This window comes from Furipterus horrens, unplaced genomic scaffold (assembly GCF_987537825.1).
Source record: "Furipterus horrens unplaced genomic scaffold, mFurHor1.1.pri manual_scaffold_10, whole genome shotgun sequence".
Taxonomy (NCBI): domain Eukaryota; kingdom Metazoa; phylum Chordata; class Mammalia; order Chiroptera; family Furipteridae; genus Furipterus; species Furipterus horrens.
The window spans coordinates 68003494-68019440 of NW_028327180.1; the positions used below are offsets into that span (position 1 = coordinate 68003494).

The following is a 15947-nucleotide window of genomic DNA, read 5'->3' on the forward strand; positions in this document are numbered from 1 at the left end:
ATTCTGTAAGTCCTCATGAGTTTAATCACCAAGTGCTCTTTAGCAGCTCAGCATGGCTGCTCAGAATGGAGATTAGGAATCTACAGTTTAATGAAGACCAACTGTATACCCTGCGCTGAGATAAATACAGACATATCTCAGAGATATTGCAGATGTGGCTCTGGACCGCCACAGTGAAGCAAGTATCTCAATAAAGCAAGTTAAACATGAGTGTTTCAGCTTCCCAGTTATGTTTATACTGTAGTCTATGAAGTGTTAAATAACATTATGTCTAAAAAACAATGTACATTCCTTAATTAAAAATACTTTATTGCTAAAAAATGCAAACCATCCTTTGAGACTTCAAGTCATAATCTTTTTTGCGAGTGGAAATTCTTGCCTTTGATTTGTAAAAATCACAGTATCTGCACAGTGCAATAAAATGAGGTGTGCTTGCACTTTAAATCTATTAGTACGTAGCATTCTCACAGAACCCTGAGAAATAGGCGTCATTTCCCCTGGTTTCAGGTGAGGAAATTGAAGCACACCTTGTCCAGATCTCTCCCAGCTTGGAGAGCTAGTGTTAAAACCTGGTATAATGACAATCTTTGCTTATTCTGCTCTCCCATCTAAAGATGGTCCAGAGAGAGAGCTCTTCCACTTTCAAAGTTGTAATTTCTCTTAATGGGACTTGAGTTTCTCCACTTCTTTGTGACCTTCTATGCTTTAGTTTGGTAAATATTTTTGGAGAACCCTTGAAATTCTCATTAGTCATGTGTGGATCCTTTTTTACTGTCATCCCCAAGAGCAGGGCTGTCATATATGAATCGTTGCCATTGCTTCCTTCATTCACCCATGGCAGACATCACAAATCAATCATGAATCTTTTCCAGGGAAGCCAGAAGAATTATTAGAATTCTTCCCCACACAGAATTTCAGGCAAAGAAAATCAACTGATAGTGGTTGGAGCAAGGCAAAACCTATTTATAATCCTGGTCATAGAGCCTTCCTAAATTTTGACCTTGGGCGGAACTTCACTGTGGAAGATGAAGGGCTGAAGTTGAAGAAGCCCAGGGCAATACAGGCCATTTCTAGCCCAGGATTCTGTCACAGAGAATCTGGGTACCAAACCTATCTTCTATGAGAGAGCATTTGCCTTCTGAATCACTATCTCGTCTTCTTTAAGATGCCCGACAAAAGCTTAGATCAGTGTATTTCCTAATATCTTTCCTTGATTTGGGCATTTAAGTCCCTAATGCCAGACATAGGGTCCGAGAAGCCAGCCTCATCTTTGATGTGGCCCAGGTTACTGAGTGTCCTTGAGCGTGTCACTCTTTGCCTTCGGTGAAGGAGTAACAAACATGATGGAAAAGAACGTGAGAGCCTTTCATCCATGGGAGTGGATTTGACTTTGTGGAGCCAAAGCATGTCCTTGAAACAGCAGGATCTAGCAGTTCCCAGTGACATGGGCTCACCTGGGACTTTGGAGCCCTCCAATGGAAAGGAGGAGGGAATATAAAGAAATTAGGTTTACTGAGCATCTCCTTTGTGCCAGACACTTTGTACCTGCCACATCCTTTCATTTCCACAAGCCTGATTTGTTTCATCAATTCCAGGACAGATCTATTCTATATTTGAACATTTCTGAAATGAGGGTGAATCTTGAAATCAATGTATCAATTTTTTTTTTTTCCTTTTGCCTCAAATTTTAGCTGGCCTCAAAACTTGAGAATTAATACCATATCTTGTAAGCAATGGCTTCTTGTGATCTGAGGAATACAAATTTCTTTTTTCATTTAGCAGCTAGAAAAGCAGAGGCTTGGAGGAGGTGGGAACATGGACTTGAACCCAGGCCTCTCTGACTCCAGAGCCACAGCCTTGAGTAGGCTAAAGGGCTGTGGTATCTAAACTGGGCCCAGTACAGCAATACTTGATGAAAATTCTTTGTCTGTTTCCGACCCCTTGCAGGAAATGTGGTTTTTGGTGAGCCCATCACAGCCAGCCTCGGCACAGATGGAACCCATTACTGGAGCAAGAACTGGGCCAAGGCGGCTGCATTTGTGACATCCCCTCCTCTGAGTCCTGACCCGACCACTCCTGACTACATCAACTCCTTGCTGGCCAGGTCAGTGCAGAATGACAAGCAGCGGGCATTGTGTGGGAACATCCAGGGGCCCATGGGATGGGGATTAGAGAAGCCCATCCATCAGCTAGACTTGGGTCTGCAGTAAGGGAAGACATTGAGAATTCCCCTACAATCTGGAGTGCAGATCACAGTAATTAGTATTCATATTAGTGATCATATTAATAATGGTAATAGCAGTGAATGCATATTGTGTGCCCAGCCCTTGGGTGAGACTGCACACATGATCTTGTTGTTCTTCATAACAACTTGATGAGGGAGGGACTTTCATAACCATTTATAGATTAAGCAGCTAAGGGCCAGAAAGACTCAAGTATTTCCCAAATTTTGAACAGCTGGTCATGATGACCACCTAACCAAAATTAAAGAGGACTCCTTTGCTGCTGCCCACTGCGATCAATCCCATCACTCATTTGGGTCCTTTCTATTTCGTTATACAAGAGATGATCTAATCCCACCCCCTCATTTTCCAGATGGGGTAACCAAGCCCCAGGGAGGGAAAGAAATTCACCAAAGTTCACATAGTTGGCAAGAGGCAGAGGAAGGATTCCAAACTCAAGTCACAGCACTTGAAATGCTGACACTAGCCACTTGAGTATGGGCCCCTGAGGTGCCTCTAACAACCTCTTCCGTTCACCTGGAACTTTCCTCCTTTGCCAGCGGGGACCTGCAGCTTTCTGGCAGTGCCCACTGCACCTTCAGCACCGCCCAGAAAGCCATCGGGAAGGATAACTTCACAGCCATTCCTGAGGGCACCAATGGGGTGGAGGAACGGATGTCTGTCATCTGGGACAAGGCCGTGGTAAGGATCAAGGTCATGGGAGAGTGGCCAGGCTGTACAGGTGATTGTCTATCAGTGTCTTCTGGCACAGGGACCTGGTTTTATTTCCCTTGTTAAAATCCCAGAAGCTGCCAGAGGAAGATAAAAACAGCCATGCAAATGAAGATTCTCCCTAAGATTTCAGTAAAATTAGTGATTAACTTATTTTTAGTTTTATTTTATTGATTATGCTATCACAGTTGTCCTGATATTTTCCCCTTTGCCTTCCTCCACCCACCCACCCCCACTCCCTCAGGCAATCCCCCCACCATTGTTTATGTCCATGGGTCATGCGTATAAGTTCTTTGGCTACTCATTTCCTACACTGTACTTTACATCCCTGTGGCTATTCTGTAGCTACCTATTTGTACTTCTTAATCCCCTCACCTTTTCACCCCTTCTCCCCATGCTCCTCCCATCTGGCACCATCAAAAGGCTCTCTGGATACATGATTCTGTCTCTGTTCTTGTTTTCTAGATTCAATTGTTTACAGATATGTATTTTTGCCATTTTGTTGTTCATAGTTTTGATATTCTTTTTCTTAAATAAGTCCCTTTAATCATATAATAATGGTTCAGTGATGATGAACTACTTTAGTTTTTTTCTTGTCTGGGAAGCTCTTTATCTGCCCTTTGATTCTAAATGATAGCTCTGCTGGGTAGAGCAATCTTGGCTGTAGGTCCCTGCTTTGCATGACTTTGAATATTTCTTGCCAATCCCTTCCATCCTGCAAAGTTTCTTTTGAGAAATCAGCTGACAGCCTTATGGGAACTCCCCTGTAGGCAGCGAACTGCTTTTCTCTGGCTGCTTTTAAGATTCTTTTTATCTTTAAACTTTGGCATTTTAATTATGATGTGTCTTGGAGTGGGTCTCTTTGCATCCATTTTATCTGGGATGCTCTGTGATTCCTGGACTTGCATGTCTATTTCCTTCACCAAATTAGGGAAGTTTTCTTTCACTATTTTTTCAAATAGATTTCCAATTTCTTGTTCTTTCTCTCCTCCTTCTGGCACCCATATGATACAAATGTTGGACCTCTTGGAGTTGTCCCAGAGGCTGCTTATACTATCCTCATTTTTTTGGATTCCTTTTTCTTTTTGTTTTGATTGATTGGTTTTTTTGTTCCTTATGTTCCAAATCATTGATCTGATTCTCAGCTTCATCCACTCTACTGTTGTTTCCTTGTAAATTGTTCCTTATTTCAATTAGGGTATCCTTTGTTTCTGACTGGATCTTTTTTATGCTGTTGAGGTCCTCACTAAGTTCCTTGAACATCCTTATAACCGGTGTTTTGAACTCTGCATCTGATTGCTTATCTCCATTTTGTTTAGCTCTTTTTCTGGAGTTTTGATCTGTTCTTTCATTTGGGCCATTTTTCTTTGTTTCCTCATTTTGGCAGCCTCCCTGTGTTTGTTTCTGTGCATTAGGTAGAGCTGCTTTGACTCCCTGTCTTCGTAGTGTGGCCTAATATAGCAGGTGTTTCTGTTGGGTCCAGTGGCATAAGCTCCCCTATCACCAAGCTGGGTACTTGAGATGTGCCCTTCGTGTGAGCTGAGTATACCCTCCTCTTGTAGTTGAGCCTTGGTTGCTGTTGGCAAATCAATGGGAGGAATTTACCCAGGCCAGTCTGCAAGGACTGGCTGTGACCACCACTGACCCCCAACCTCTTCCATCTGTGAAGGATCAGCTGTGCAAGGGCAGGGTGGTGGTGCTCTAACATGGTTTGTAGCTGTCCACTGGGAGCACTGGCCCTGGGATTTCCCAGGTGGTGCAGGCCAAGGTCAGTCCCCACCTGTGTTTTGCCTGGGGCACCCTGCCTCAGTTATAAAGCAATCTGAGATGGCTGTTACTTGTGCTGGGCTTGGAGATTCTCAGGCAAACCAAGCTATGGATCTAAGCTGTCTGCTGGTAGTGCCGGGCATGGAGCTCACTGAGGCCAAGCTGTTGTTTATTTGAGAGGATTTAGGAAGTTGTGAAGCATGAGCCAAGACCAGCCATTCTTATGGAAAAGGAACTTGGGTAGGGCAGAGTCTCTGGGGATCTCCAAGGGAGGTCAAACAGTGTTACCCAGGTTAATGGAGTCTCAGATATGGCACTAGCTTATGGGCTCTGTTGGAGGGGGGTTTAGAAAAGGGACAATGGCCTCTGCTTGCCTTGATGTCAGACACTTCAGTGTCTCCCTGTATACTATTGGTGCCTTTCAAGCTGCTACATTGGTGCTGGAGCTAAGAGGGAGTGAGTCTGAGTATGTGAGTCCACATGTGTGTTCTTTAAGAGGAACTGCTTGGGGCTCCACCAGTTTCTTCCGCTGACTCAATCTCCGCTTGTTTTTGCAGCCAGAAATTATGGGGATGTATCTTCCTGGCACTAGAACCCTGGGCTCGGGTCCTGGTATGAGGCTGGGACCCCTCGCTTCCAAGATATCCCTCCAAAATTTTTACCCACCACATGTGGGTGAGGGACCAGCCCATTCTGTATCTGCGCCCCTCCTACCAGTCTGGACGGATATGGTTTCTTTAATGCTATGGTAGTCACATTTCCATTCAGCTCGATTTCATAGTTGTTACATTTCCATTCAAATCGATTTTTGACAGTCTCAGTGATGGTTGTTCTATATTTTAGTTGTAATTTTTTAAAAAAATTTATTTGTTTATTTAATTTTAGAGAGAGGGGAAGGAGAAATAGAGGGAGAGAAACATCACTGTGTGGTTGCCTCTCACTCGTGCCCCCAACTGGGGACCTGACGTGCAACCTAGTCCTGTGCCCTGACTGGGAATTGAACCGGCGACACTTGGTTCGCAGGCCGACGCTCAATCCACTGAGCTATACCAGCCAGGTGGTTATATTTTAGTTGTAATTTTGATGTTGCTGTGAAAAGAGGCAAGCCATGTCTGCCTGTGCCACCATATTGACCAGAAATCCTGATTAAACTTATTAAGTTGATCATGTCCATCTGTTTTATTAAAAAAAAACCCTAGAGACATTCATTTCAGAGCCAAATACAATATGTATGATGTAATGCCTCATTTAGTTACATAGTGTAATCCACCAAGTTTCCCTTTTCTTCTTGGCTACCAGGAAGCTCAAAGGTAGATTTTAAACTAAATTGTTCTTTTCTTACCTGGGCTTTTTGTTTTGAGAAGAGGGAAAGGATAAATATTTTTGTCTCTTTTCTTAAATACTTAGATATCTGTCTTTTTTTGTTGCTGTGTATTTATGAATGCATATACATGTTTATCTTGACACTATCTGAAATTGTTAAAAAGTATTTATTTATTTATTTATTTATTTGTTATCAACATGGTACATTCTCCATAAAGAACACTTGGAAAGCACAAAAAAACACACATGAAAGAAAACAAAAATTACTCATAAATTCCACACCCCAGGAATAAACATTATTATCCTTTGGGCGAGGTTCTTCCATGTTTATCCTATTCTCAAAGCAAATACAAACACATATTTTAAAAATGGGTTCATCATGACATTTGTTTTTCTTGTGAACTCTCTATAATCCTTTCGGGAATTAGAGGGGTAAAAGTAAGTACATGTATGCATTTAACCAGAAAAAAATGCATGTATTTCAGGAGCAGTACCTTCCCTCCTGAGCCATGTGTTCCATCGCTTTGCCTGAGCGACTGTGAGGCTTGATTCTGAGGCTTGCTGGGTGGGGTTCTGTGCTCACAATCTCAGAGGTTCCTCTGTGTATTGTGGGGCCTGTGCAGTCACCCTGCTCTGAGGTTAGAAGTCCTGCATTGACAATGTAAAACAATGTTTATTCTGTTTCTGTAGGCCACAGGGAAAATGGATGAAAACCAGTTTGTGGCCGTGACAAGCACAAATGCTGCAAAGATCTTCAACCTGTATCCCCGCAAGGGAAGAATATCTGTGGGTTCCGACAGCGACCTGGTGATCTGGGATCCAGATGCTGTGAAGATCGTCTCTGCCAAGAGCCACCAGTCGGTGAGGCTGGAGCCCGCAGGCGCGGGTCAGACGGGGAATGCGTAGGAGGGACTTGGTCAGCAGAGATGTGTGTATGTGGGTAGTTAGACAGGGACGTGTTCCAATAACAAACCATCCCAAATGGGCAGCAACTTCAAACCTCCACAGCTTATTTCTCACTCCTGCTTTCCAAAGCAGGTGAGCAGAAGGGCCCTGCCTATGACAGCCGCTTGGGTGCCTCTCTACACAGGCTTCTGTGACTGTGAGCCCAGGGGCCGGACATGGTACATGGCAGACTGTCTCTCAAAACTTTCCCAGGAGGTCACTTCCTGTCACACGGCATTGGCCACAGCCAGTGCTGTGGACATATCTTCCTCCAGGAGGGCAGGAAGTGCAATGGTACTTTGTGCCAGAAGGAAAAAGAATGGGAGAATGGGAGAAGAAAGGGTGACCAGCACTGGTGACTTCCTCATGAGGTGTTTCAGGTGGAAAATAATAATGAAAGCCCAGTACCTAACAAACAGGGGCTAATGCTTGTTAATAAAAATAGTTAATATATTTTTAAAGATTTTTATTTATTTATGTTTAGAGAGAGGAAAAGGGAGGGAGAAAGAGGGAGAGAAACATCAATGTGCAAGAGATACATTGATTGGTTGCCTCTCGCATGCCCCCAACCAGGGACCTGGCCCACAACCCAGGCATGTGCCCTGCCTGGGAATCAAACCAGTGACCTTTTGGTTTGCAGGCCAGTGCTCAATCCACTGAGTCACACCAGCCAGGGCTAAAATAGTTGATATATTTTAAGCACCTGTGTTTCAGGCACTGTGCATGTAACTCATTCAATGTCCATTAACAGTCTTCCACGGGCAGGCACTACCATTATCCCCATTTTACAGAGAAGCATATGGGGGTACAGAAGGATTAAATGATTCAGGAAGCAAGGAACTGAAGCTGGGATTCAAACCCAGACAACCTGACTCCAAACGCGCCTCCTTAACCATTTTGCAGGGATGATGTGCACTCGTTGAATAAATGAAGGAGGCGGGGAGCAATGCCATTTTCTGGTGGGAATAGCCTTTGCGCAAACATTGTGTCACATCACATTATTTAATTTCAAGGTAGTAGGGACCCAAGGGCCACGTAACCCACCTACCTACCCTCCCAATACCAGACTGCCAAGGATAGCATCGCTGACAGCTACCCGGCTTCTCCTTGGACACCGACAGTGACAAAATTTACTTCCCTGTGGGGACCTTACTAAAGACTGGGTGCCTCTCTTTGCCAGGAACTCCCGGGCCTCCACCCACTGGAACCGGGTAGAAACATTGTAAGCTTTTCCTGACTTACCTGGTGAGTCAGTCCTGGTGATTCTGAAGGCAGGATCCCAAGCACATGGGAAGCACATTACTCCTTCTCCACTTCCTGCACCCATGCCCATGGCTTAGTCCCTCCCCCCTGTCTCCAGGCTGCAGAGTATAACATCTTTGAAGGGATGGAGCTGCGTGGAGCTCCTCTAGTGGTCATCTGCCAGGGCAAGATCATGCTGGAAGATGGCAACCTGCACGTGACCCAGGGGGCGGGCCGCTTCATTCCCTGCAGTCCCTTCTCTGATTACGTGTACAAGCGCATCAAAGCCCGGAGGAAGGTGAGGGGGCCCGGGGCGGGGCGGGGTGGACAGGGCTGTGTGTCATTCGGGCACAGGGATGGTGGCCGTGGGTCAGGTGGGGTCTTTGTGCTCTGGACCCCACCAAAGAAATTCACAGCAACGATCTCTTCCAAAGGATAGTCGCACAGACTTAAGGTGGTAAAAAGGGGTTTCAAAAACATTTTTGGTTGAAGAGAGTTTTTTTTTCAAATGCTTTCCCCCCCATTTTATAGTGCTTTGCTTTAAAATAATTTAACATTGTGATCATTCAAATAATGCCAGTATATATATTTTTAAAAATAAATTAACTCTTTAAGGCTTACAACGAGAACCGGACCCACCCCTCCCTGTCCCATTCTGTCTAGTGCTGGGGCAGATATTTGTAATTTTTTTAGCTAGTTCTGTGAGTTGAATAAAATCTTGTTTCTGACTTCATGGACAGATAGACAGACAAACAGGCACATGTATATCTACCTACCTACCTCTCTGCCTGCGCATTACAAACAGAGCAGCTCTGGTTGACCTAGGGGTGAGGCCCAGAACTCTGTCTTTTCAGCTCCCTTCCTGCCCCCCCACCCCCTTACAATCTCCAGGTCACTTTCAGGTAAGGTTAGGGCTCCACAACACAGGGTTAGAGCAGTCCCGGGATCCTGGAATTTGAGACCTGTTCTTGGCCTCCTCTGCTAGAAGAGACCCATCGTCCGTGCACATGGGATGGAGGAGATCGTGGGCAGAGGAGGAAGGAGTCTCACTTCCCAAGTCTCTGTGGATCAGTCCAGGGCAAGATGATGCCCACCTCAGTGCCTAGACCCCCCTCCCCAGGGCCCCCAGCCTCCCTGCAGGTCAGGATGGGAAAGCGTGTCTCAGCAGTTTCCCTGGGAAACAGGCTCAGGGAGGGAGATTTTCAAGTAGGCAATCTTCTGGGGGCTGCTGTCAGGGTCACCCCCTGCGACAAAATGAAGGAATCGGGATGGAGCTGAGGAGGAAGTTAGATCCACGTGCAGTCGTGACAAAGGCCTCAGCTCATCCCCAGCTGGGCTGGTCCTCCCTCCTGCCCAGCCCCAGCCTTCCCACCAGCCTCTGGGTGAGGAGGATCTCTGCCGCTGAGCACAGCTCTTGGGAGGGACTCAGCTGAGAACTTCCTGCTGCTGACACCCCCTGCAGCTGGGAGAACAAGTCAGTCACAGTGACGACGGCGAGGTGGGGGGTTGGGGATGGGAATCTGAGTGCACACTGCAGTGTCTCATTAAAGAGAGACTCACAGAAACTCAATACCCAAGTGTTCCTCCCGCTCCTAGACCCCCAATGGTCCCAGTAATGGATCATCCAGCCTCTATGTGCAACGCAGAGAGTTCTAGGGCAGCTGACCATCTCTGTCTGTAACAATGAATTGCTTTCTGCTGGGCTGGAATGGACCTCCCTCAAGTCAGCCAGCCAGTTCAATTCTGCTCCCTGTGCCCTCAGAATACACTGAACCCATCTCTTAGAGCGTCTCTGTGTTTCCAAAGTCACCTGTCCTTTAGTCTAAGGATCCCTGTAGCCACCCGCTATTTATTTTATGACAACGTTGTAAATCCCTTCACCATTCTTATCTCATTTTCAAGTTAAGTGGCTGGGAGTAAAATTCTACACTCCAGTGCTTGCCTAATAGAGAAGAGAATGAAACTCCAACTTTCAGTATATCAGCTCTTAATGTAGCTTAGATTCTGGACCCAAAGAAATGCTGAGGACCTGGAGTATCAGTCACGGTTTCTTGGGGAGTACAGACAGAGTCGTCATCCTGCCTGGATCATTAATCTGCGTATTTAATGAGAGAGAACTCTGTGCCTGCTCCTGAGTCACTAGCAGAGGAGGATGGCTCTGTTGCAGAGAGCCTGGGGGTCTCATGATGGCCCAGCTGGAACTCTCACCCTCCTGGCAGCATCCGTCCCCTGAATCAGGTAGAGGGTGGGTGCCACAGGCTTGCTGCTGAGGGTGGTCTTGCAGCATTTGTCTCATAGACTGTGAGCCCCTTTGGGGGATACATCATGTTTCACGGGTCCCTAAACCCCAGTGTCTAGCACCAGGCCTAGCACAGAACATCACTTGGGTGACATTGCTGGTGGGCTGCACACTCAAAGAGCAAGTTCACAGCCACAGCCAGAGGTCAGTGGGTCAGACCACAGGATACTCATTTCCAGGCCCGCCAACTCTGATCTGTGCTGAGAAGTCTGGGGGTGGAGCCACCATGGGATCTTGGCTCTGGCCACGCAGGCCGTTCCCACCATCAGTTTCCCCTGCTGGGAGTGCTGCCACCCACAGCACCCCTCCACGTCCCAGCCTCCTCCCTCCCGAAGCCCTGGTCCCATGACAAGCTCCTTGGGTCCTTAAGATCGAAGCTCACCTGTTTGAGAAGCCTTCACCTACTTCCTTCATCAGACCCTACCATAACACCCCACTTTATTTTATACCTCTCCTTTCCTTAAAATAACATTATTATTATTTTCTGACTGCCACTACACACACTTCATTTATTGATATATTTGTGCTACCTAGAGCAGACCCGTAATTGTTAAAGAAATAAGCAGTGACATTCCTTTTCTGCCGCAGATGGCGGACCTGCATGCAGTCCCGAGGGGCATGTATGATGGGCCGGTGTTTGACCTGACTACCACACCCAAGGGGGGTACCCCCGCGGGCTCCACGCGGGGCTCCCCCACTCGGCCGAACCCGCCCGTGAGGAACCTCCATCAGTCGGGATTTAGCCTGTCAGGTGAGTCGTACAAGCTGATGGCGACCATTAGTGAGAAAGGGCGGGAAGGGGGGCGGGGTTCGGTGCTCCAAGCTGGCAGCCTTTTAGCGAACCCCTACTGGGAAAGAAGGATGGTTTGCTGAATCAGAAAGAAGGCCAGCTGAGAAAGCAAGATAACCCTCAGGCAGGTTGAAGATCAGGCTTAAATGATGACCAGTTCTGCTCACCTGGCAGGGGACGGGCAAGACACTTCCATGATGAGTTGATAGTGGTTTTCCACACTAGATTGTGAGAGCTGTGCTCGGTGTTGTGTTTTCTTTGCGTTCCAGGTGAAAAGAGAGCTCGCTTGATTCTTTGTACGCTCTAATTACAATAGCTTCTTCCAACCTAGGATTTTTATCATAGTCTTCCCTTGCTAGTAATAATAATCAAGCCAACAACAGCTACTGGCAATTTGACATTTACTGTGGGGTAGCTGTATCGTGAACCTTACTTATTCTTTAAGAACTACCTGAGACAAATAGGCAATAATTATCTAATTGCTCCATAACCAGTAGCCTTAAGTTGGGGAAAAAATTAATGCAGATTTGCATCTCTATGATGAATCATTTAAATGTGAGGGAAGCCAGATAAGCAGAAGGAACAGAGATGTGTAAAGAGAAAACCGTGGGGGCAGGAAGAGGGGTAAGGAATAGGAGCAACAGGACAGTGGGGCGGAAAAGCTGTAAGGGGGACAGAGGGGAGGAAGACAAAAGGAAAGGGCTAAAAGTGTTGAGGTGCCATGGCCAGAGGTCACAGTATGTTCTTCGCAGAAACCTTTGTCAATGTTTTTGCCATGTTCTGTTGCTCTCTGACTCCCGTAATCCCTAAGCCTTTTGCGGGTCCTTCTGAATGGACAGAGGGGCCCACAGATGTTTTCTTTGGGGCTGTGGCTGCAGGGGCCCAGCCATCACCATGCCCAGCTGTGACCTTGGGCACATGACCTTGCCCCTCACAGCCTCAGTCACCTCCTCTTTTAATGGGATAATAACAGTATCCTGGAAGGATAGTGGGGAGGGTCAACTGAGGTAACCTGAGAAACATTGCTTATCACAGTGAATGGTAGGGGCTAGTTTTATGACATTTCCATTGTTTTTTATTATCATTATTATGGTGTGGAGGGTCTGATGAAAGCCAGGCATCAGCCTGGTGTTTCCTGGCAAAGGGCGATATTTCAGGAGGGTAGGTATGAACAGTCTGGAATCCTTGACAAACCAGAATGGAAGTTTCTTGGGAGATGAAGCCAGGAAGGCATGTAATATCTTACACTCTTAAAATTAACCCAGTTTCTCTCTTGTCTCTCTTTCTTCCTGGGGACTTATTGCAGGCACCCAAGTGGACGAAGGGGTCCGCTCTGCCAGCAAACGCATCGTAGCACCCCCTGGAGGCCGTTCTAACATCACATCCCTGAGTTAAGCAACCCCTCCTCAAAGAGAGGGGCAGAAGCAAGAAGAGATTTTTTTGGAAGCCAAAATGGTACACCAATATTTAAGAAGGAAAGCGAATCCAAACAGTTACGATCTAAAGAATCAATAAGCCTCAAGCCTTATGTTTCTCCAATGTTATGCTCGCTTGCCTAGCTTTACGAATATTGCTTTGTTTTCTGTTTATGCCTAGCCTTCCCCATTTCCATGCATGCAATCAGGCCACTAAGGTAAAGAGTCTGCTATATAGTGTTGAGAGAGTGTGTAGTGCTGCATCTTAAGACAAGGGGACACACAGAGCTGGATGTCAAGGAAAATGAACAGAAAGGACACAGTTATTTGGGGTGAGTGGGTGGTGGGAGCCCAGAGCCAGGCAAAGGGCTCAGAGGGATAGGGTGGGGTGTGTAGGGGGGGGGAGGGCAGGGGGGTGAGCATAAGGGGTCTTGCGTATTGTGTTAATGCCATACATTTATTTCTATGGACGCTGGCCCCTGGGGGCAGCTGGCACTTCATCACGGTCCCCTGGGGTCTGCGGAGAAGGCAGGCAGGAGGTCTTCAGGTTCCAGGTTTTGTCTTATCCTCTCTTAGTAGACTTTATTTCTTTGAGCATTTTAGTAAAACACCAAAACCCAACCATTGCTTCCTCTTGGTCATGCCCACATTTAGTGGGCCTTTTCCTTATCATTTCCTGGCTGGGAAGGAGGCGAGAAGGGAGCAAAGACACTTCTCTTGTCTGGTCCTGCCCACCTCTTTGGTGCTCTTTAGAGGCAACAGCTGGGAGCAGAGCACAGGCCCTCGGGGTGGGGCTGCCACACTCAGATAGCACCTCCCTCCAAGCACAAGCTGCGGCTTCCCTTACTCCGGTCTTTGCAAAAACCAAGAAGGGCAGCCGAGTGAAGAGCTCGTCTTGCCAGTGGTGAGTGTTTGATTCTCTTGATCTCCTGCAATCCAGGCACAGCCATGATTGAATACGATTTTTGTTGCTGTTGTTGAAAATTGATTTTCTTAGGTGTTCCTTCACTTTTCCTACTAACAGACCATCTCAGCTTAATGGGAGTCCAGTAAGGGTTTGGGAAAGCCAGTCTGGAGCAGAGAGAGCACATGTCCTGTGGCGGTGGTTCTAGTTTCCAATCTAAGCCATCTGTTCCCTTTCCATGAGCACAACATCCTTTGGGGAGCTTTTGTTTTGGTACCAAAATCTCCCAGGGTTGGTGGCAGTGACATGCGTCCTCTGGACAGGCACAGAAAATAAAGTTAGCAAGGAGCATTTGCACCTGCCCTGTCTGTCAGAGCTGAATGTCCATTTTCTGTCCTGGCCCCTCTAAAACTCAATTTTGGAACAACTTCTCTGAGCCAGACAATGACCTGTAGAAGTAAGAGGCCCGTATGCAGGAAAAAAATGTATTTAACCTGTGCTGGTGGATCCAGCTGGTATAACCCTGGGTGCTGAATACTTTGAAGAGAAGAGCAGGCCGCCAACACCTTTCAGGTGCTTAGGAGAAACCATTATCTCCACCTGCAGGTTTTAAGATGAAGGCCAGAGGAAAGAAAATATGGGGCTGGAGAGGTGTTTGGAAATAGCCAAGGAAGAGGATTTCCCTTAGCAGAACTAACTTCTGCTCTAATCGTGAAAAAGGCGATTTCCTCTCCAAAGAAAGAAACTTGGTACTTTCAGGCTTTTTCATGGTGCCTTTGTTTTAAAGAAACGGATGTGAAAGTGGGGATGTATCCCTTGGCTTATAACTCAAAGATGTGGGAGCCTATTCCAAACTCAGAGCAACAGTTTTGCAGACAGAGAGCTTGTCCTAGCAGGAGCGTGTTCTATCTATACACCTACCTCATTGGCTGGGCTGGGATTTAGGATATGTTGCAGTACCAGTCACAGCCACCAGATGGAGGAAAAGACACATAACTGGTACCTTCTGCTGCTGTTACCAGCTTTTGAGTCCAGCTCATCCATCATGACCTCATGGTCCAATTGGTTGCACTTGGGACTACCGAAGGCAACATTCAACCAGAACTTTATGTTATTCTACACAAGTTTCCATGCGGTAGGAACAGCCCCTTCAAGCCTTGCTGCCGGGCAACATGATCTGAGGAAGGCCTCCCTTTCATTACTATTAGTAACTTTCCAAGCATAGAAATTCCTGAGAATTCCAAGAACTGTCCCACTATTTTCTTAACTGGTTTCTGGCCGCTTGTTACTTAAGTTAAAATTTATACTCAAATTTGTCCTGTTCAATAAGAGCCCTATACACAGGGTTTAGGAAGAGATCATGACAGTGAGTTGGGGCCCTCTCCAAATTCACTAGCACCTCGTCCAGCTGTGGGGCTGGGTGGGCGGAGGAGGGGCACTTGCTGGATCTTCTGTCTTCCTCTTGAGCTTTCTTCTGCTGTCTCATGTCTTGGTCTGGCCCCTCTCTAAGGACACCCCGCCTCCTCCCCTATCCCCAACCTGCTCCCATTGCCCCTAAACCCAGATGGCAGTCAGCTAGTGTTCTGTCTGGGCGGACCCCAATCTTGGGTAGTTGAGAAGGTATTTGTGGAACTGTTAAATCAGCACCCCAACAGAAATACTTCTGTTTCTAAGTTTTCTAAAAATGGCATGGTTGTAGTCATCTTGAAAGTGGGTTTCCTTCCAAGTCCAGTCAGGCATCCTTTGGCCCTTTTCTTCGTGACTCTGCCCAGAGAGTCCCACTCTGCTCCGAAGGCCTCAATGCTAACCCTGGACCTTCACTCGCTTGAGAAGCCATTCCGAGCAGGGTGACGTGTCCCGCCAGCCTCCCTGGCCTTCTCCCCTGGATAATCCAGCTAGAGTCCCCGAGGTACACATGGGCTGTCCTCGGCAGCCAGCTTGCATTGTACGTTCCCTCTTTGGAAAACGATGTGTGGGTGTTCAGTTCCGTGTCTGGTGACTGTGGACAGACAGTGACTCTCCTGTGACCTGTGGTAGCTGTGAGGCAGCTCTGCAATGTGGCGAGCTGTTTGCTTTGAACCGTGAAGAAAATTGTGTTTTGAGTTTAGCTGAGATTTAAAAAAAAAAAAAAATTCATCACGTGACTGTTCATGTAAACCTGGTTATTAAAATAACTATAAAATCACAAATGTCGTTTAGTCTTTCTCTGTGTGTGATATGCCATTTTACCTAATTATCAATATTGGACAATAAAACTGAAATGGTTAGAAAGGGGGGCAGATCTGATGAAAACAGACATCTGGAGAAA

General features: G+C 46.6%; 1 protein-coding gene across 2 annotated transcripts in view; it reads left to right on the forward strand.

Moving 5' to 3' along the window:
• The window catches only part of DPYSL3 (dihydropyrimidinase like 3), a 107558-nt gene extending 94723 nt beyond the window's left edge, over positions 1 to 12835 (forward strand). For both annotated transcript variants that reach the window (XM_090288062.1, XM_090288061.1), the window contains exons 9-14: positions 1948 to 2104; positions 2783 to 2924; positions 6735 to 6905; positions 8350 to 8529; positions 11119 to 11281; positions 12627 to 12835. In XM_090288062.1, coding sequence (XP_090144188.1) covers positions 1948 to 2104; positions 2783 to 2924; positions 6735 to 6905; positions 8350 to 8529; positions 11119 to 11281; positions 12627 to 12715 — 902 coding nt within the window. In that variant the 3' untranslated portion in view covers positions 12716 to 12835. The remainder of the gene's footprint in view (positions 1 to 1947; positions 2105 to 2782; positions 2925 to 6734; positions 6906 to 8349; positions 8530 to 11118; positions 11282 to 12626) is intronic.
• The last annotated feature ends 3112 nt before the right edge of the window (positions 12836 to 15947 follow it).